The sequence below is a fragment of the Topomyia yanbarensis genome, chromosome 1 (assembly GCF_030247195.1).
Source record: "Topomyia yanbarensis strain Yona2022 chromosome 1, ASM3024719v1, whole genome shotgun sequence".
Classification (NCBI taxonomy): Eukaryota; Metazoa; Arthropoda; class Insecta; order Diptera; family Culicidae; genus Topomyia; species Topomyia yanbarensis.
This window is the reverse complement of record NC_080670.1, coordinates 216,616,683-216,638,952: the sequence shown is the minus strand read 5'-3', so window position 1 is coordinate 216,638,952 and position 22,270 is coordinate 216,616,683. Positions and strand designations below refer to the sequence as shown.

The window sequence follows — 22,270 nt, the reverse complement described above, 5'->3', positions numbered from 1 at the left end:
ACATTTGGCTATTTCGTCTCATTTAAGAGTGCAGTTTATTAAAAGATAAAACTATGAGAAACATAACTCTATATTATATTTACGTGTGAATTACTTGCATACGGAATATTTCAACAATTTAATTTCATACCTTCATCCGTCAGTCGGTGAAACAAATTGTTTGAAATATCCTATGTTGTATTTTACGATGAACCAGTTTAATTTAACAATGAGATTAGTTGAATTCCAGTCGTTTGTGTCTTGCCTGAAAAGGTAGTGTAACGACATATGCAATTGTGTCTGGGCTAAAACAAGCGTTACAAGCTGAGACAAGCGTTTCAAGCTTTAGTTCAGGTAGGCTTTTTAAGTTTTGTGCTAGGCTGAAACGTTCGTGTCCAGGCTGAAACTAACAGCATAAAACCAACAGCGTTGGATTATTGTTTTCAACAAAAACTTAGTTCGCCCAAATATTAACTAGACGAAACCAAAAACTCAACTAATTTTTTAGTTGAAATTGTGATGAATCGGTTTTCCGTGAAATGGTGTTGAAGTGATTAATGGCATTTTCCTATATTACTTCAAGACTTATATCAGGACTCGAACTGCTGTTCCATCAAAAATCAATTTTCTTCCAAATAAAGAAAGCGTAAGTAATAACGATAACGACATTGAATATTATATTCACACAGATGAAGAATGACGACAGTCAATTTAACAAAAATTTAGACCTTGAAAATGTCCCACCCATCACCGTGTGGCTGCCACCACCATATTGCAATAAATATTTCATTCGACAAAAAAACCCACTCGAAAGTGTCATTGCATTGCGGTCGCATCGTTATGGCACTGGGGGGAAATACTGCTGCATCATAGCATGCTATGATACTCCGAACACTGTAGTAACGTATGTCGGTTGCCACACAACCATGATGGGAAAGAAATTTCTGTCACATAAAAGTCCAACGTCGAAAAAAAAACCGTGCAGCAACAGTGAAGAATCTTCCTCCCACTTCTCCGTCAACCATCGGAAATGTCAGCCAGAAGTAACGTATAGCACAATGTAGTGCAGTTCAGCAAAAACTACTGACGCAACTGACATGCGAACTGCTGTGACTGGTGTTGAGCAATTTCAGGAGCACAAAAAAAAAATCCGAGTTTTTCTCCATACCAAACGGACGGAGGAGGTAGGGTCACATTGCTCGAGTAACGACGAATGAACACGATCCACCCGGGTACCACCTAATTGCTTCTAATGTAATGAGAAACGGTTTACTGTAGCTTTTGAGTGAAACCTAATGCCGGAAAGAATTAGCGCAAGCTTTTTCTTCCAGTTTGCTTTGTTCGAAAACCGAGAGGGGGGGGGGGTAGTATAACTTCCACAATCCGGTGCAACAAACTTTTCGAAGCGTCTACAGTGTTTGGAGTACATATTTCGATTATTATTTAAACAAACCTTTTTGTGCGCTTCGTCGGGTGTCTGGTTGGATCTCAACAGCTAATTGCCGAAGCTAGGAACAATTTTCTGCTCATGCTGTTGTAGCCAGCTTTCCACGAAGCCAAATTTAAAAATAATATTTACTTCAACTTTGTGTCCGTTTATCGTTTATTTATAAAATTGAAGAACATTTCTAGATTGCCTCTCCTTCCACCACATTCACACGATAAAATTGCCCTCCTTTCCTATTGACACAGAAAAATACTCGTTAATCATTGCCTATTTTCCTCCCTTTCCAGCAAACATTGTCAACAATAAGCGACTGGTGGCAGTAGGCCGCGGAAGTCACATTGATGAAGTGCACCTAATATTTTCCTCCGTCGCGTCGTCGTCGTTGACAGTGGAAATTTCGCGTCAAATTTTCAATTACGCTTTTCGGAAATTGATTGCTTGGTATCTCGGTGTGCGTGTGCGCGCCCCCCGTCGTCGACATAGCCTCCTTTGTTTGAGTTATTAGTAGCAATTAGTCAATTGCGTCAAGCGGGTCGATCGGTTTCATGTCGCTTGGTTGCGTGCGGGTTTCGGTAAATACATAATGGACTAATAGACACGATGTTTTGTTGGGCCTGTTTGTGGTCAAAACTGTTGACATTTAGCGAAAGCTGTTTTCATCATCAATTTAGCCTTCATGCCATTGCGAGTCCCCCTTTTTGCGGTCTGCAGTTAACGTAGATAAGTTATCGGGTTTCCTGGTGCAGCTTTCGCACCGGAACCATTATAGCTGAAGGATGCAGGGAATGGGGGAAACATCTTTGTCCCTGCCGACCGATCACAGTTGGTTACACAGATTGTCCACTGGGGCGTAGAAAAAAAATAAAGGAAAATTATTAAACACACTCAGAAAAATGAGGGGATCCGCAAGAGGCCAGTAGGTGTTCCGCGTTTACGCCAGAACCAGACACAAATGTTTCGCGCATTTATGCGGGGGAACCTAAGGGGGCGATCCACGGGAGAAAGAAAATACTCCTACACAGATGATGATGATGCAATGCTTTGATATAAAGAGGAAAATAGTCTCTTGAAAATCTACCCTGGCAGAGATTGAAATAAAAGAATATTTCCTTCAGAAAAATGTGCCTTTTTACAGCCATTGACCCAGCTTCCTACTGGTAGGGGTGGATGATGACGAGATGCCGGAATGGTCATGGCGGCACCCATGGATGCTAACCGGTTACGGGATTGTTCTTTCCCCACCACCCCTCCGGAGGATAAAAGCACTCCAGCCAGCGAGAGAGAGAAATGGAACTGATGGCCGTAATAACGATCATTATGATGATGGCAGGAAAAATGTACCGGGAATTGAAGCGATTCATTATTTCGTTAACAAAGCCCGAGCGCAGCAAGCGGCGAAATCTGCGAATATGATCTGATTTTGAACGACCTTCGCTCGCGGTGTAGGGATGTTCGATTGCTTTTCAATCCAGTAGGTATCGATTAAACTACTTTGATGGTAGTTCGATGGAAATTTTTCAGTTTTTTGTAGAAGTATAGCTATAAAAAATCGATGAAAAAGCTGTTCGTAAATTCAGTTGTAAATTTTCTATATGACAGTAATTTCGACCAATTCAATGAAGGTTCACTCTTTCGAATGTGACTCAATAAACATAAAAATTGCAACTGTATATTTGCATAACAAATTGCCCTAAGAGAAATTTCGAACTCAAATGTTAAAGAAGGAACTGAAAGTCTGAATCCAAAAATTCAACAATCCAATGAATCAAGTCTGCATGTGGAATCATTAATCGAAAAGTTGAGAAAAGCCTAGAATAGAGTAATACGAAAAACGAGAAAGTGGAGCAGGAAAGAATTTTTAATTAGAAGAATTCTGTGGTTCAATAAGTACAGAAAATTGAAGCCGACGAACCAAGGTATCAGAAAATCTAAAAATTTTAAAACTCAAGAAATCAACATTTCCAAGAATTTACAATAGTCAGGAAATCAATCAATCAGATGCCAGGAAGAAGAATATAAGTAAATTAGAAATCTGAGATTCAAAAACAGGGAAATCCAATGATCAGAAAATTTTTAATCCAGGAATTCAGTACATGGAATCAATAATAATTTCATAGGGAAACTGAAAAGCCACAGAATAAAAGAAATGCAAAATTAAAAAAAAAAACAAGGATCCGAAAGATAGATTAATGACGATTTTTGCACTCATGAAAACTGATATCAGATAAAGTTAGTAGTTTAATAATCTAGCCAAATGAATTTCTGAATCTTATAATTGAAAAAAACAACAGCTTAAAAGAATTCAACAATAAATTAATCCAAGAATGGACTCTGAGAGTAATATAATGTATGAATCTGATAAACCTAAAATTTAGCAAAGCTCGAAATTTTATTGATTTTTATGTGGATTCAAGTTCCAATATTTTGTACTTTTGTACAATTTTGTATTTTGCTCGAATTCATGCATTAGCATAACTAAGTCGTGAAGCTATCATGTTTTACAGTACGTAAAAATAAATGAATAACACAAAGTTTCTGCGAACAGAAGGGTTTTGCGGATGCAGTTGGCTGCCGCGTGTTGAGAACCTTTTTCTCGACAGTGATGCATTAGCTGCGTTGTCCACGCAACTTGAGAGTAAAACCCAGCTGCCTTCTCTCGTGTTATCGTTCACGTCTATGTCTTAATCGGAACAATTTTCATGGTGTTCGAAGTCAGAAGGTCTTATTAATATGTTTTTAACGTCATTCAATTAGCAAAAGACTGGAAAATGAAGCATATTTTTCAATAATAAGAGCCATAGTACTCAAGGGAAAACCAGGGGTTGAAGAAAGAAGTTTCAGAAAATCGTGGAAAGGGTCATATGAGCAAGGCTCCGACAGCATGAAGTCGTCCGGACATGCCGTAGACTCAGGTGATTGGCATTTCTAATGCCAAATGATACTGACTCCTGCGGTAGCAAACGAAGGGTTAAGTCGCCGGTAAATTCTAAGCTTGCTTATATGACCCTTTCCACGCTTTTCTAAAACTTTCTTCCTTCAACCCTTGCTCTTCCTTGAGTACTATGGCTCTTAATATTGAAAAATATACTTAATTTTCGAGTCCCTTGATAGTTGAATGTCGTTAAAAACATAAAAAAGGAAAATTGACTCACTCTTAGTCGTTAACAAAAAAAGGAAAAAATTATTAATTTCTTGCTCTTACGGGTCGCTGCTGTAAATCTCTCTTTATCGGAATTTTTTGTGCTGGTTGTTGGTTTGGAGACACTAGACCAAACACTGCTTTTTCGTTATTGGTACATGACAATAATTTCTATGTACAATGTGCGTCAGTTATTGGTAGGTCGATTGATTGTGTTTTATCAACATTTGTTGAAAACTGTTTTGTTGGAATTGGTTGTAATAGGTAGATTTTTTTTAGCGACTTTGGAGTATCATTTTCCGTAATATGCCGCTTGGTTACAAAACTGGCACGTAATAGTCTGACCAGGGTAGGCGCACAGCGTTTTTTGCCAACCGTATTTTAACAACACGAATGGCGTTGGGAAAGCAACTGATTTTTTTCCCTAAAGTATCGTTTATAACGGATTCCACTTTTCAGTACTTTGACATAAATCTTTAATGTGTTCTGGTCTAATGCACGGCGCAAGGTCGTGTAGGCGCACTTTAATTTTATCGTCATCCATATATGCAGGATTTTGGTATTAACGTTGTCATATTCGACGTCGTGTAGCATCTTGTTCTTCACAATGAAATTTTCTACCTGGTCTAAGCTTTTGAACGCTATCTATACACAGTTTCTCACGTGGTGTAACTGTATGTATGTTGGTTGAGATATTATTTCCTGCTTTAAATTTTAATATTCAACTAGAAAAGATATTCATCTTCGCGAACTCCCAGAAACCTTTCCACGCCCCCCTAAGGGTCCCGTTGATCCCAGGTTGAGAATCACAGGATTAGCCCCGTGTTAGTAATTGTATGCTCCTGAATTTTATTTATTTTTTAGTCTTTGACCCAAAGTCATACAGATAAGTTTTTTTTATTAGTTTCTAATTCTATTTCTGAGTACATTGATGAGATATTGAAATCGTATTGCGAAGAAACTTTATTAAAATGTCTAATGCAGGTGGTAACGGGCTGATTTTAACCGTAACTAGTTCGATGCGCAGGAACTCGTATAAACTGACGGTTTCAAAGGTCAGTTCGTACCATCATCTTGAAGCTTATCTTCTGCAGAGCTATCGATGTTACCAGAGAACGTGTCAGTCCGCAAATGGTTCAACCCGGATAAGCCGGTGTAGTTTGAGAGGCTGCGTAGGCCAGTGCACGGTAAGCCTCGTAGAGCATAGCGACACTGATAGAATATATTCGTAAATCCCTACGAACTTCTTACAGACAATTGTCATAAAACATACGAATTTTTCGTACATATGATGAATTATTCGTAGTTCTATCAAAACACATTTATTTTTAATTACGAGTTTTTTGTGAAAACCTCGAAACGACTTTTGTTGGCTCTGAACGAAACAGCTTCATTAGGCAAACGAATTGTTCGCTGCTATGTACGAAAGTCGTTACATTATTTACGAGCACCATTCGTCGAACCGTCAACGTCAAAAGAGCTTCAATAGAGGTAGAATATGGAGTCCTTGTTGCTATACGTAAGATAATTGTTGATCAACGCGACAGTCTCGGTCTGACTATTTAGTAACAGTATATGTGTCTGCCGGTTTCAGGAAGATTTCCTGAACCTCTTTCGCTTCCATTTGATCCAGAATCCGGAGAAGTGCGGATTCAGTTGAGCCATGGCGAACTGCTCATCGGTTTTGCATAAATAAGCTTGAGTTTTTCTCTGCCGGAGCAATGTGAAAATAATATGCTATTAAGTATGAAAATTATTTTCTTAGATGAACGAAATGAATTCTTGCGACTAACGAAATCGTTCGTAATATACGCAAACACTTATTACAATAAACGAATCATTTCGTTTCATTCACGAAAAATAATATCGTTATCAACGACAACGTGCAATGTGCACTAAATAAGTAAAATTTACGAAATCTTTCATTCACCAAGCGGCCATTCTTGTTCATGAAATAAACGAAACCTACTATTTATAGTGCACGAAACTACTTCGTAGCAGAAAACGACAAATGAACTCGTGCATTGCATGATTATATTTTCGAATTTATATTATCAGTGGAACGAAGCTTGTCTGTACTCTATCCATACTCGCAGCTTGTGCGTACTCAAGAATGCTGCGAACTAGAGAGCAGTATAAAGCCGCGTACACGACATTAAAAAGCATTGGTGTTTCTACGCATTAAAAACCAAGAACGGAAAAGGCTTTAGCGATTGTTAAAGCTATGTAATCGTCGAACCTCAACTTATGATCGATCGTTACACCTAGATCGCAGATTGTCCCAATACGTTCCAGAGGTTTGTCCATCATCGAGTATTCGTAGCTGACGATAGATTGGCAATAGAAGAATGAAATTGCTTTGCTTTTATTGACGTTGACTTCCATGCCATTCTCTTCGCACCACAGTTTCAGGGTATTAATATCGTTTTGAAGAATATCACAATCAGCTACAGACGAGATGTGTTTGTTGGTTTTTACATCGTTCGAGTGCATCAGTTTTTTTTTTTAATTTTAAAACTAAGCAGATGTTGTGGATGAAAAGCGTAAAGATGAGTGGTCCTTAAAAAACTACCTTTTGGTACTCCGAAAGAAACTAGATTTGCTGATTACCGAACTAGATTTCTGATACCGAACTCCTATCCCTTACCTCTCCACGGTGACAACCGGGGTAGGAGCCATCTTATGCCGTTTTTGCTTTTACCCTGAGCTGGACCGGGTTCTGGCCCCAATCGCTGTCAGTTCATACATTTTGATAGCGGTTGGGGTTGGAGGCTCTCAGTTTTGCTTCGGACGCTTTCAGTGCAGTTAATGCTCATTTTGGGCCGCTCAAAATTATTTCATATTCTCAACACAAAAAAACGAGTTTTCTGTTATAACTTCCGTTTCTTTGCTATCTCGATAAATTTTTCGAGACTATTTCATTTTTTCTTGGGTAATTTTATTTCTGTAAAACCTATTTTAATCCACCTAGCGGTGCAATTGTGCCTTTCTCAATCATGAAGCACGAGAATGTGTGCGTTGTTTATATTCATTAAAAGCTTTTAAATGCATATATTGCATTTTATTATTATACATCACATGACAACTATATACAGGAAAATAAATCATTATTCGAGTTCTAAAATTTTGAAAAAGAAAGAACAGCCACGGTAATATTGAACTGAAAAAGGTGCGAAATCGGCAGTCCCAAAAAGTCGATTTTTATAAAAAAAAATTTCGGGATAACATAAAATCTCGACGTTTCATGCATTTTAAAGATGATTGGCATCAAAAATACGAATTCGATTTCTGAAATTTCATGGGGTCCCCCCTTTGAAAAAAAAATTTGAGTTCCGGTTTATATGGGAATTTCATATGTAACCGGACGATTTAGTCTATATTTCCGGAACCATATAAGCGATTTTAGTACGAAATTTTATAGACATCTATGGGGATATTATAGCTATCATTTGGGACTAAGTTTGTGAAAATCGGTCCAACCATTTCCGGGAAACTGATGTGAGTTCGTAAATTTTGAAAGATGGCCGCTTTTCCCGGGCACTTCCGGAACCGTCTATGGTGGTCAATGTAGTCAACGAAAGTTTGGTTGGTCGTCGGTGACTTAGAACAGCAAATTTAAGTTGTTTGAGAGACATTTTTGCGAAATTTTTACCTATTTTGCTTTCATCGGAGTATCGGTTTGAATCACAATTTGCTATGTGATCGCACGCCACAACCTGTAACACTGTAACACAACCTGTAACTCCGGAACCGGAAGTCGGATCGGGATGAAATTAAATAGCCATTTACGGGGACGCAATACCTTTCATTTGAAGCCAATTTTGGTCGAATCGGTCTAGCCATCTCCGAGAAATCGATGTGACTGTTATTTTGAATTTAGATACTTCCTCCGGGGCTTCCGGAACCGATGATGGTGGCCAATGTGGCCAAATAGACTTGGAATGGATGTTAGTGACCTAATACTACAAATCGAAGCAGTTGTGGTCATATTTTGGAAGAATTTTCACCTTTATACATTCATTGCAGAATTTATTAAAATCGACATTTTCTGCGTGTTCGTACTCATCACCCTGTAATTCCAGAACCGGAAGTCGGATCCATTAGAAATTCAATAGCAGCCTATGGGAACGTTGCACCTTTCATTCGAGACTAAGTTTGTCAAAATCGGTTCAGCCATCTCTGAGAAAAATGAGTGACATTTTTGGTCACATACACACACACATACATACATACACATACATACACACACAGACATTTGCCGAACTCGACGAACTGAATCGAATGGTATATGTCACTCGGCCCTCCGGGCCTTCGTTAAAAAGTCGGTTTTCAGAGCAATTGCAATACCTTTCTATTGAGAAAGGCAAAAATTTTTTGAAAAAATATCGGTTGAGCAACTAAGGGCAGTGTACCTAAGCTAAGCTAAGCACCTGATCTTGCGATCGAAAGAGTGCCACAAATGTTCCACATACTCCCACAAATACTCAACTCAGTTTGAATCCGGGGACTGAAAAGTATAAGGCAGAGTCGATTTAACATTGCACAGCAACCATCCCTTTACCACCTTTGAATATTATGTTTCGGATCGTTATCATGGCCACAACCAAAACGACTTTCTTTACTGTTCTTTTCCTGCGCTAGCCTTAAAATTAAATCCAACTTCAAAATGTTCAAGCGATACCTCGTAGAATCAATGAACACAATTTACCAACTCATGGAACTCCAAAGGTTCCCCAAACCAATACTTTGCACCTAACATGATTGACAGCCATCTTCAATTTTGCAATTCTACATCAGTAATGGGCTCTCTACATCTAATGATTCTACCATCAGACCTAAAACATTGCATTTACTTGTCAGTAAAAATTATATTTTCGTTGAACTCACTTTACCATAGTACAATTTTGCATAAAAATTTAAAAAAAAAATCGTTTTTATAAATTTTAAATATTAGACAATATATTCCATCACTCGCAATAATCGATTAAACATGAACATCACTAGTTTAGAGCGAGCAACCGTTGCATTGTTCTGGTTGACGCAAGCAGCAGACCGCCGCCAGGAGCACTAGATTGAATTTCGAAAATAAAACATAACAAAACTACTTACGCTTGATGAGTGACGTCTTGTAATCCGCGTACTGCTCGCCCGGTTCGACATGGGCCGGGATCGTTGCCAGGCAGGTAATTTCTATCCGCCCGAGGTTGTTGGTTAGCGCCTCGGTAATCCGAATCGTCAGCTGGCTGTAGCTGGCGGAAACGCGGTGTATCTTGCGCGGTTCACCCGCCCCGATCGCATCGTTCACATGCCGTCGAAACTTGTGCTCGTAGGAGTTGCTGCCCGGGAGACAAAAGAGAGAGAAGGTTTTTATTTTACTTGCCATGCCATGCAATTACTTTTCCCAGAAAGGATTCAAAATATCATCATTACTAGTCACATATGTCACCCACCGATTCGCGCGAACCGCCTGCGCATGCACCATGTTTACAGCTGAAAAGTTTGCTTGGTGAAAAAACTTCACGAAAAACACGAACTAAAACAAGACCGAAAATCACTCAGCGAAAGTAACAAACAGCCGCCTACTGCGAAACGAACGGAAAACTTTCCCCACATCAGCGTCGTCGTCATCTTTGCTGGAAGCGAGAAAAGTCAGTCGTCGTCGTCGCCGCCTGTGACTGTGTCTGTTCGGTGGCGGGCGGACTCACAAAGTAACAGCTGCATGGAACAGAAAACTAACTGGAACCCAATCTCATCGCATCTCCTCTCGATTTAGGACTTCTTGGCAAATCGAGAAACAAACTTTTCCGATGATCAATTTGCCAGTCGGAAACAAGAAAAATGGATTCGGGTAAAAAGTCAGCGCTTCTCAGCCAGACCGAGTAAGACAGCGAACAAAAAAAACTAGTGCGCTCCGTATCCGTATCTCCTCTCGCACTGTCACGTGACGTGACGGTGTAGAAGGATTAACCCGCACATCGGATAGTGGCAGGATCGGCATCGGGACACTTTGAGGATTGATGAGAATGGAGCACACACACAGCACAGCACCGACGGGCTCTCGAGTGGAGTCGAGTATTTGCCAGCGAGCCAAGGTTGTCGTCCGGCGGTGCTGGGCGCGGGGAAAAAAAACTTGCTAAAGTGTGCTCTGACACGCGAGTTGATCAACACGTAATTTGCTGAAATTTATTGCGAAAAAAACATGAGCTTCGTGAAATTGTCGGTGCAGAAGAAAACGAGGGGGGAAACGTTTTGGGATAACTTTTATTGCTCCAGTTAGGGGTTGTCAGAAGAGAGATGTAGGAAAAAAAACACGAGACTAACGATGGTGGTTACACGAAAAGTGAAACGGTTTGCTGGAAGCTGAGCGAGAAAAAAAAAACGAAATATGAATCTTCTAAATGGGAAACAGGGAATTAGATTATTATTAATGGCGAGACATTTGAGGAAATTGCTGTTATCCTTGAACTTGGCTATTGAAGTCTTGGGATTAAGATTGCTTGTGATTTGTTGCGATTTTTATTAGTCTGGAGACGAATTAAATTGGTAAAATTCTGACAATGCAATTATTTTCAAACCAACAACGCACAGCGAGCAGGTTGCTTTGATCAAAGATTTATTTCCTCTCGACAATGAAAGTTCATTTTTAACAAGCTCTCTTGAAGGGTTTGTTAGTTGTGCAATGAAACCAACTTGGAGAATTGCTTGCTGTAAGATTTTATGCAGGAAACACCACACTTTTGATCCCATCTGTCAGATAGTATAAAGCACCCTGGAATAGCGAAATGTAATATTTCAACGAAACTTTCCCTTGCTTACATTGCATTCATCTGAAAGGTTATGTTCTACTAGCTTGTTCCCTAAATATTTTGAATGCAAAAAAAGTTATATTCAAAACATGAGAAGCTCCTCCAACCAATCAAAGCACACATATGGCTGCATCGAATCCACAGCAACGCTCCCGGTCGTCGTTGCATGACTTACTACGATTTGAAACCTTCTTCCCGTATCACCTCACCTTTCATCGGCAATCATCGGTAATTGAACCCGCAAGGCGCTTCTCTCGAACTTCAGAAACGATATACAGAATAAGATAAATTTAATTACCGGCACCGAAGGAACCATCCGTCCCGGGGAAAAGGGGTGGCTCGTTGGAAGTTAATCGAAAGCTAACAACTGCTAACTGGTGTTCAGTTTCATTTCCGATTATAAACTGAGTCAACTGTGAGTGTGTTCGGTAAGAACGATCCCGGATAGTGCTGACTGCCGTTGGTATAAAACGGTTTGGTCGAATTTGAAGTTCAAAGGTATAAAATAATGAACGACTCAGAAATTAATTAATGTATCATTTGAGAATAAATAAATTGACCGAAAAGCAAACAAGTTAAAACGAAAAATCATTGAACATAAAAAAGTAATTTAGTACACAAAACTGACTTGGTACCGTAAACCGAGGTGAGATTGATCACTTTTCGAAGTAATCATTACATATTTTTAGACGCAACACATTTTTTTCAAGTTTAATATTTTTAAACCATGTACACGGTGTGTTTGGTAGAACAATTTTATTCGAAAAAAATCGGCATTGCTAAAACTACAGCATATGATAGAATGGGCTTTTCCCTTTCATTTGAAAGTAAAATTAAAATATTCTGTCGGGGGCTCCAGAACAACTTTTTATTTTAAAGTTTTTTTGTTTGACAATTTAGATTTTTCAATGGAACTGGTTCGCATTTTGCCTATAGATAGTACTTTAGACATTCAAATATTACCAAAAGTGAGAATCCGATGGACAATTTCATTGTGTACAACTTTGTAGAAAACTATATCGCAATCTAAAATGGCCAGAGAAAGCTACTAAATTTTTATCAAAGTTTCTAGTTTCGCACGGGGCCTATTGGTTAAGAAGCTTTATTCCAAAAACATTTTCATTTGTAAGAAATTGTTTTGCCTTATTTTAACAGTGTGCTTAGAAGAACCTGAATGCTCGCAAAGTCCTACCTTTAAGCGGAAAAATCATAATTCCACCGTTTTATGCGCACCAATGATATTTTAGGAGCAAGGAGATATAGAGAAGAGTAGATAAAATTTGAACGGAATTAGTACTCTTTTGAATGATACCTGGTAATGTAGCAAAATAAAACAGTTTTTTCTGTCACAGATATATTTGTTTCTGATTTTTTATTTCTTCACTCATTCTGGAGTATGCTTGATGTAATCTTGAATTAACCTTTTTGCTCGTTAGCATCTTGTGGGATATATTTGGCCTAAATTTTAACTTTATATTTGATCAAACTCGATTAGATATTCAGTCATTTGATTTGATTTCGATTGAGATACCTGATTGACAGTTTCATGAAGGATAGGGAAATAATTCAATGAGATTTATGTTCAAGTTTGTTAACTTTTGGGAATCGCAGTACATTGAACAGAAATCGCAATAGTAAATGAGAAATTAAGGTTTTGTCTATTGTACGAAGATAGCGATCTCAATATAAAAGTAGATATAGAAAGTATCCACTTTACCCAAAAGACGTGTTGCTGTTAATGTCTCCAGATTCTGAACTGAACTGGCAACTCTGTCTTCTTGAACTGTGGTCTTTGCTCTTATCCCATACTGTGAGGGAAATTTTCAATAAATACTTATTTTAAGAATTTACTGAATGTATGGTCCAGCCTAATATTTTCTTGTTCGTTTTCTGTTGTGATCCGTGTTCAACGAGTAACGACTCCGGAATTTCTTCTTAAGGGAAATGATAAAACTTGATTTTGTTCTTTTTTCTAAGATTATGTGAAGTGTGTTCGATTTGGAAATAAAATTTGAGGACAAGCAAAACTCTGCATCTATAAATTCTGATGAAATGAATCTACCCCAAAAGATAACAAACATGGATCCAAAACTCAAAGAGCTTTTTTCTCTTTCAATCATCTTTCTTTTAATGTTGAAAAGTTACAATAAAATCCGTCGTTTATTACCATGACTCGAGCTGTCTACTTTAGTTCATCAAATATAAAACTTTCAATTTAAGTCAATTGTATTTTACCAGGCAGAATAGGATCAGGAAGAAGGGTTATTCTAGTTTAGATTATCTATCTCCTAGAGCGAGAAAAGAAATGAAAAAGGCATGATAAAATCCGTTACTACATTAAGCAACATCGTGAAAAGGTATAAGATTATCGAATAAATTTGGTCAACAACTTTCCACACCTCGTTGTTCATAAGTGTCAATGTCGCCCAAGAACCAGAAGAATCTGAAAATATATTTTTTCTGCTGAGAATAGGACTTTGTAAATATTGAAATTTATCTGAATTTACTGTTCATTTAAACCCAACATATTTTTGTAAGTCCTTGTTAATCGACTTCTTAATCCATAGGCCGCACACCTAAAAACTGATAAAATTTTAATAACTTTTTCGGGTGATTTTACATCGATTTATAGCTTTCTACGAAGTTGTAGACAATGAGATTGTTCATCAGATTCTCATTTTTAGTTTTTTTGAATGTCTAAAGTACCAATTAGTAGCAAAAATGCGAATTAATTTCATTAAAAACAAGTTTTCAATCAAAAATCTTTAAAATAAAAAGTTATTCTAGACCCCCCGACAGAATATTTAAATTGTGCTTTCGAATGAAAGAGAAAAGTCCATTCCTTCATATCACGAAGTTTTACAGATGCCGAATTTTTTTGAATAAAGTTGTTCGACAAAGACACCCTGATGTACTGATGTATGTAGAACAAGATTGAATGGTTTTACCTAAAATTGTCCGCTTACAGCTATTTTTCCCCTTTTGTGTACCAAACTATATTGTTAGTTTTAAGATAACTGTAAATATTTCCTAAAAAAACTATTACTATTGAATTCCTTGTTTTAAATTTTTTCATAAAAAAATCTTTTGCCCGCTCTCTTGTATATAGAATCTTATTTCTAGTCTTAAGATAGCTGTAAATTTTTTCTCTTTTATAAAAAAAAACTACAAGGGGCAGCCCTATGGGGTTGCACGAACTGTAGACGTAGGACTAAACTACTCAATGTAAAATATTTATTTTCTTAGCACATTTATAGTAATAATAAATCAAATATATTTCTTACGTATGGTTTAATCACAACCAATCAACATCGAATATTACATATTGAACCATTTCATTTGTAGTAGGTGATCGAATCCGACTAAACTTATTTGAGAAGATAAGATCTCCCCAGCTAGTGTAACGAACTTCTAACTCAGCTACACTGGCTGTGAAAACACGCAGCACAGTGATCTGCTCCGCCTGTCGTTCAACAGGCAACTGAGCTTGTCCGGCCAAATCCGTTCTTCAAATAGTCGATGATGTTGTCATTCATGGAAGCGTAGCGCGCTAGGTACACAAATATGTTGTGCTGAACTTGAGAAGCGCTATGTTCTGTGTGTAAATGCGCGATATTTTGACTAGGTTGTACATTATTTAAATTTTCAATGCCATGATATCAAAAATCTTTAGGTTTGTCTATCGAAATCTATTCTTAGAAGTATTTCGGGGCGATATGAGCAAAAAAATTGAAAATTTATAGTGAGATGGCTGAAAAAAAAATTGGACCACTTTTCGTTACATACCATTTTTGTAGAATTTGCAACGTGCACCCCTATATCGAAAACAAAGACGTAGTCCTACGTCAAAATATTTCAACATTGTAGCCTCCTAGTTTTAAAATATCCAAAATGTAAAAACAAAAGAATTTGGCACCGCCAAGCTAACGCATTTGCGCCTATAAAATAAACGAAATGAATAAAAAAGCTATTTTTCCAAAAATAATTTCAAGTTGAAGTCCGTTTTCGTATTCCGGGGTGACTTTGATAACCTGCATGTTCACACCCACGTTAAGTTGTCGATGTCAATGTTTTTTATTTAAATGTTTGTTGAAACTAATTCTGGAAAGATACGCAGATACGTTAAATAATGTTTATTATACAAAGTATTTCAATGTACTGCAAAATTCGAGATATAATTTGTGTCCAACTAGAATAAAAGATTCTGAAAACCTTTAAAACTGCCAAAATTGTTTTATTTCAGTGCTTTATCAATGTACAAAAAGTTTCATCCATTTTAACACGTTGGAATATTGAACAATAAAAAAATGTTGCGAATTTTAGCTTAAAATAATTTGAAATAATTGCCAACTAGTTTCACAAAAAATGTATTTAAAATAAACAAACTCTCAAGACTAAATTTGGCACTTTCCAATCAAAAGCAAAATAAAAACTCTCTTGTAATTTATTACTCTTGCTCAATCTGAGATTTATTTGTTTTATGAATAATAGACAGTATACGAAGCTTTGTAAAAATGTGGTAAAGTCAAATTTTGGTACCCAAAAACCGAACAATATACTCAAAAAGTATAACAAATCAGTACTTTATAAGTTTAGAGTGGAAATCATTTCAAATTTAAATGATTCGGTAGACCATTCTGGTTTAATAAGCGATCTACAAAAAAAGCTTCGAGTGATCAAGATCAAAGTCACCCCGGTTTACGGTAATCAACACAAATATAAGTCAAAATCAGGATTAACATATTTCGGTAAACATTCAACAATTTTAAATTGGGAATCAGAGATAAAGTTGGATTTTTGTGGCTCAGATTCACCTCATCAGTAATTAGCATTCGAATTGGCACCAGTTAGATACTAAATCCAAGCAGAACTTGCTTGAGCGACTAAACCAGCTGGTTAATCCTGAGGGATTTCCGAGATGCTAACACAGAGGCGGAAACGGAAAGATTCGGTTCCCAAGTTAAAAACAAAAACTGGAGAGCTCCAAGATCCCGAAGAGATCAAAGTGATATTAACCATAACTTAAGGGTAGACTGAGCATTGCCCTGTGTAGATCTAGGATTTTCAATAGTTTTATGTTAGGACGAAGCAACCCTGTTACAAAGCACAATTGTATTTCAATTCGAAGCTTTTTCTAACAAAACTTAAACTTAAAGCAAGGCAGCACTCTTGATCCACTGCTATTTCCGCCACTTATCAACGACCCTATTTTGTATAATTTTAGATAATGCATCACAAATCACAAGCCAATTTTCCAACACTTGTCTCCTTTCAGAATTCAGCATTCAACATTCACTTGTTCGTTCAATCGTTTTTCGGCCAAATGCCATCTCCAAACATTCCCTCGATCGAACGAAGGCTCCAGCAACGACAGATAGCTTCGTGTCTTACAACTTGACCTCGATGCATACCCATCTTAGACAGTGTACATACCTACTGGTCCGTTTCTCTTCGCTCTTATCTTGTTATGCAGTGCAGTCTGCCCACACGATGATGGTGGTTTGCAATGGAAAAACACGACTTTAGCATATAACCATTTGGACATCGTAGCAGGCCGGTTGGCTGGCTACGAAACCAGCAGGGTGTCCGAAGTCTGAAGACGGCAGCCTTGTATGTACCAACAATAAGTATCAATCATACGTTGTGCAAGACACAAATTGATGTGCCAGAAAGCCCTTTCCCCCCTCTTATCCTACGATCTTTAGAATTATAGAATGGGGGCATTACAACATGTTTCGTGCCACCACTCAGTGTGTAGCTGCTACTCTTGTCTGCATCTGAAATAGCAAACACGATTGTGTACAGCTGGAGAAAACCGTTCCAACATCCTGCATGAAAGCTGACGTCTTTCATCGTTCATGAGTCATGGCCTGCTTTGCTCCGGCTCCACGTGTACTGAACAGTTTAGAGTAAGCAGACGGTGAAATACCTATTTCATTTCCTATTATTTATTACCAAATGACACATTCAGAACGCGTCCATCTAGTTCTATCTTTCTCTCTGTCTCTCTCTCTGCCTCGCTATCTCGCTTGAAGGATTGTGAGTGTGGGATCAGCAATCCCCTCACGTACGTGTGCCCGTTGCGTTGGTGGCTGGCAGGAACGATGAGTGTGTGTGAGGCTTCGGTGGCACTTCCTCCGTGTTGTTAGTTTAGCAGACACCGAAGGAACTGCGGCGGTTTGTTGTTTTGCGATGCGTATATTGCCCTGGCAGTTGGAATCAGATCGGCGGTTTTTTCCACCGTGAACCACTGAGCTGCATTCCACCAACTCATCGGTTCCATAATAGATGAGGCAATGCGAGAATGTGTCCGTAGTTTCCTGTCGCCGACGTCGAGGCAGAAGATGGCAACAACAAAGCATCGGTTGTACTGACGGCTGGGTGCATTGTTGTTCAAACTCAAGAGACAGTTGAGTCGAGTACAACAGGGTAGTGATACCAGCCTTTTCTTCCCCTCCCTAACACCAACGTTCGTTGCTCATGCTACCAGCGTTTCAAAGGCATGGACACGAACCCGTCTTCGATAGATTCAATGATGTTCTCCTGTCGAGACAACTAATGATAACACATAACACCTCGCACGCCCAGACAGGAATTGTTTCCCTATAACGTACAGATAATGAAAATACATGAGCTCAATAATGGGAAAAGATGCGTGGTTTTTCCTCAAGAAAGCACAGCGCAATTAAAACACGTTTGCTGAACTCCGTTCAAAACCACGTAAACACGTTCAGAAAAAAAAATCCTCGTCCATCAACCTGTAGGCACACCACCATGCAACGAAACGAGCGATTTTAAAATGATCATGATAATAACAATCATCGTAATACCTTGGAAAGCTTCCCTCCCCGTGTGACGACAGGGCTACATGTTATTAAGTCGTTCTGGTAGATGCTCTTAACGAAAACAGCAGCAACCATTGAAATTTTTCATTTTTTTTCCCTCATGTTTACGCTGATAGTACTACCACCGACCGACCTTTTGGGGCAGCACCCGAGGAAAGCATCATGGTTCTGGCATGGCACACTACGCTAACTGAGGGGTGTTTTGATTGATGATTTCTTTATATTTTTTGGTTCGGTTCGTAGCTTGACTCAACTGCAGCAGACCGTGGCGGAGCTTTTTGAACGGTGCTGTTGTTGTTGTTGTTGCTATGAAATTGTTGCTGCTCACATCCGGAGAGGAAAAAGCACATCACATTATCACGGTGGAATGTTTTGAAGAAAATTGAGGAAATGACGCGTGAAAACAATTTTCGATGGTATCTCTGGCGAAGTGGAAAAATATGTCTTCATTATTTGTGTACCTACGTTGAGGGGGGGCATTAATGTTTCAGTTGCAAGAAGGCATCGATAAGTTCGAATTAATTCAGCGATTTGGAGGGTGAAGGCGATTTATTCCTTCGTGGAAAGTGTCTGGTATATGACTTGATGGGTTTAAATGTGAAGGAGGGGGGGGGGGTATTCCACATATAAACTTATATATACATTCTTGGTTTCACTAAGATTTGGATTTTTGAATTTGTGAATTCTTAAAATTTTATTTCGTACGATATTTGAGCTTTCAATTTTGTTTTTGTAGGTTTTGGAATCGAACTTTTGATTTTTTTTTTTCAAATTCTTGGAGGTATGGATTCTATGATTCTTTAAGTCGTACTTTTAGTACATTAAATTTTGATTTATGTTTTTCTTTATAATTTTGAACTGAACTCTTTTATTAGACTTTTTTAACTTTTTCTCTATTACGGTTTTCGATTCTTTTTTTTATTTGCTTTCTTTTTGTTTGTTCTACGCAATTGTTTACATCCTTTATTGTTTACGTGATTACCATATTTTATTCTTTACTTGCTTCTTTTATCCTTGTCTTATTATTTTTCTTATTGATTATTCTTTTTTCTGTTCCCTTTCGTTTGATTTTCCGCTTCTCTAAGTCCATTTTTCATTTTCCCTTTCGCTTTTCTATTTATTTCTCTCCTTTGTCTTTCATATTTTTTTTTCTATCTCTTTCATTTTCTGCTTTCTGTTTCCTTTTTCAATAATCAAGTCGTTGTTATTTTTTAGTTTATTTTCTGTTCCTCTTTTAATATCGCCCTTTTCTTCTTTCTTTTTGTGATCCTTTTCCTTAATTTTGCCTTTCCCAATTTTATAGATTTTGCATTTCCAACTTCATTATTGCAATTTCGTTGTTCAATAATTTTTTTCTTTGTTTAATCACTTCCATTTGTTCCTATTCCACTTTTCATTATTTTTCAATTTTCGTTTCATGCTCTTTTTTTTTTCTTATTCATTCTTCTTTTTCTCTGAGATCTTTTTACATTCATATTTTCCTTTTCTTTTGAATTGTTTCGTTCTTCTGAATTTTCTCCGTTTATCTTTATTTTCATCTTGTTTTTTCTATTCTAATTTTCATGCTTTTTTCCTCCTTATTCCACTTTTCCACTTCACCTTTGCTTCTTTTTTCTCTATTTCTTTTTATTTTTGCTCTTTTTTCAACACAGGTATTTTTTTTCCGTCCTTTTATTGCTTTTTCATTTTTAATAATCTGTTCACTTTTTTATTTACCTTTTCATTTGTACCTTTGTTCGTTCCCATTGAATTTTTTTATTCTTTCAACCATTTAAGGACCCTCATTTTCTTGCCTTTTTATTATTGTTTCTATCTTTTTTCTTCTTTCTTTTTATTTTATCTTTATGTTATCCTCTATCTTTTTCTTTTTGGCTTTCTTTAACTTTGTGTATTTCCTACTTTCTTTTTATCTCTTTTTTAATTTTCTTGCATTTTCTCATTTTTCCTATTTTCTTTCCATTTCCATTACTTCTGTTTTCCTGATTCCATATTTTCACTTAAATTTCTTTTATTTTCCTACCTTTTTTCTGAATTGCTCGATGTTTTCTTATTTTTGTTTTAATTTTTTTATTTTTTCAGTTTTTTTTTGGTTACGTGATATTTCCGTTACGTGATGTTCCTTTGGAATTTTTAAAGTTTTTTTCCTTGTCTCCATTTCTATCAATTTTTCTATAACTTCTTTGCATTTTTAATTTTTGCTTTTCTCGTTTTCAAATTCTTTTTCCTATTTTTTTACTGATTCCATTTTTTCATCGTATTATTTTTCTCTTTTTATATTTTTTGGATTCCTTCCCTCTTTTCTTTTCATTCCTCTTATTTTTACACTTCCATCTTCTTTTTTCTCTATTGATTATTGTCTATTTTTCGAAATTCTTATTTTTGAGTTCCATTTTTAAATTTTGTTGTGCTGTAAATGTGCAAATGTGCAAATTTACAAATGTGCATTTTATTTTTCTTCATTTTTACTCCCTGTTTCCATTTTTCGTTTCACTATTTATCGTTCCAGCTTTTAACTATCTTTCCTGTTTTTCTTTTTGCCCTTTTTTCACTTACTTCTTTGTTTTTTTTTCATTCTTCTAATTGTCGCCTTTTTTCTTCTGCCCTTTCCAACATTGTTTTCTTTTTAGATCTATTTTTCATTTTCCCATTTCTTCTTTACCTTTTCCTATACCTCATTTTCTTTTACTATTCCCCTTTTTTTCGTTTTACGTTATCACTTTATTTATCATTTTTACTGCCTGTCGCTTTTCTCATATTTCCATTTATCTTTTTAAATTTTCTTTTTCCTGTTCTTGGTTTATTACACTTAACCTATTTTATTTCAAAATTCTGTTTTTGTTTTAGAGTTTCTCCTTGATCTGTTAAGTTTTATTTGTACTTTTTATTGGTTTGTTTACTTGTATATTTGATTTTCATTTTTATACCCTTTTATTAATTTCAGTTTTTTTGCTAGTTTTCTTTTTTTAATTTTTTCTCTTTTCTCTACTTCCCTTTCCTTGTTTTCGTTTATTCTTGTTGCACTTTTTAAATTTTCCTGGGCCTGTGCACAGCTTTCTTGAAATGCATTTAATACTTTGAGATGATCTGCCTTCGAAGTTAAGTTAGAAGGAATAGGTTGGATCGACCATATTATTACCACCCGAACACCAGTGAGAATGCCAGGGTAAAAGTTTCTCGAAGTGTCATTTGTGATGGGCTCCACTTCGACATATTTCGACATGAATCTTTTTATGTAATCTGAGCAAATGTGTGATGCTGAATTGGTGCGAACTTCAGTCGTATCGTGTCTTTGTACATGTCTCGGCTAAACAATTGAACGTTTCAGTACTACATTACGTGTATGATGTAGTTGTATGTGTGATCTTTCTGTAAGCACAAGCTTCATTTTCTCCTTTATCAACTGTTCCACGCACTGTAGGTCTAAGACGGATATGCATAAAGTATATCGCGATTTTGTTCTCTGTTAATAAGCTCAATTGATTTAGTGGTTCATTCATTGCTCTCACTCTTGGGGGTAACTGGACTTAGGTCTTTGCATAGTGTATACGTAGTAGAGCAGCGTATGTTGTATTTATTCGATTGTTTTCTGTTAACAAGCTGTACGATTCTTAGTAACAATTGAGGTTTCTTGACACTCTTGAAGCCCCTCTTAAAACTTAGAATGCACTTGTAGTGTGCTATAAAACTAGAATTGTTACTTGGGTTTGGCTTCCCTTATTCTATTTTCCTATATTTATCTTTTTTGATTCCTTTTCCTCGTGTAGTTTTAGCAATTTGTTTCGGACCACGTTTGTACGCACAAGTCGTTTGTGTTTGGTCGTGAACGATCTATCAGCCTGGACAATCCCGGCAGCGAATTAAAAAGTGCGGATGAAAACTTGACTCCAGCTGAAGTGCTGGTTCCTGGACCAGGAATAAATGTGTTAATGCTGTGTCGCCGATAAAAGGAAGCTAACAGCAAAGGAACCAATCGCTTCCTTAGCTAACCATCAAGAAGCCCCTCTCGCAGTGGGGGATCTGCCGTAACGAGCATTGCTCTACTCCTCCCCTGCTA

The 22,270-nt window shown here is 37.2% G+C and overlaps 1 protein-coding gene across 2 annotated transcripts in view; it reads right to left on the bottom strand.

Annotated features, from left to right (window-relative positions):
- Positions 1-22,270, bottom strand: part of LOC131692868 (uncharacterized) — a 194,879-nt gene that overhangs the window by 47,021 nt on the left and 125,588 nt on the right. For both annotated transcript variants that reach the window (XM_058980209.1, XM_058980218.1), the window contains one exon: positions 9,675-9,901. In XM_058980209.1, coding sequence (XP_058836192.1) covers positions 9,675-9,901 — 227 coding nt within the window. The remainder of the gene's footprint in view (positions 1-9,674; positions 9,902-22,270) is intronic.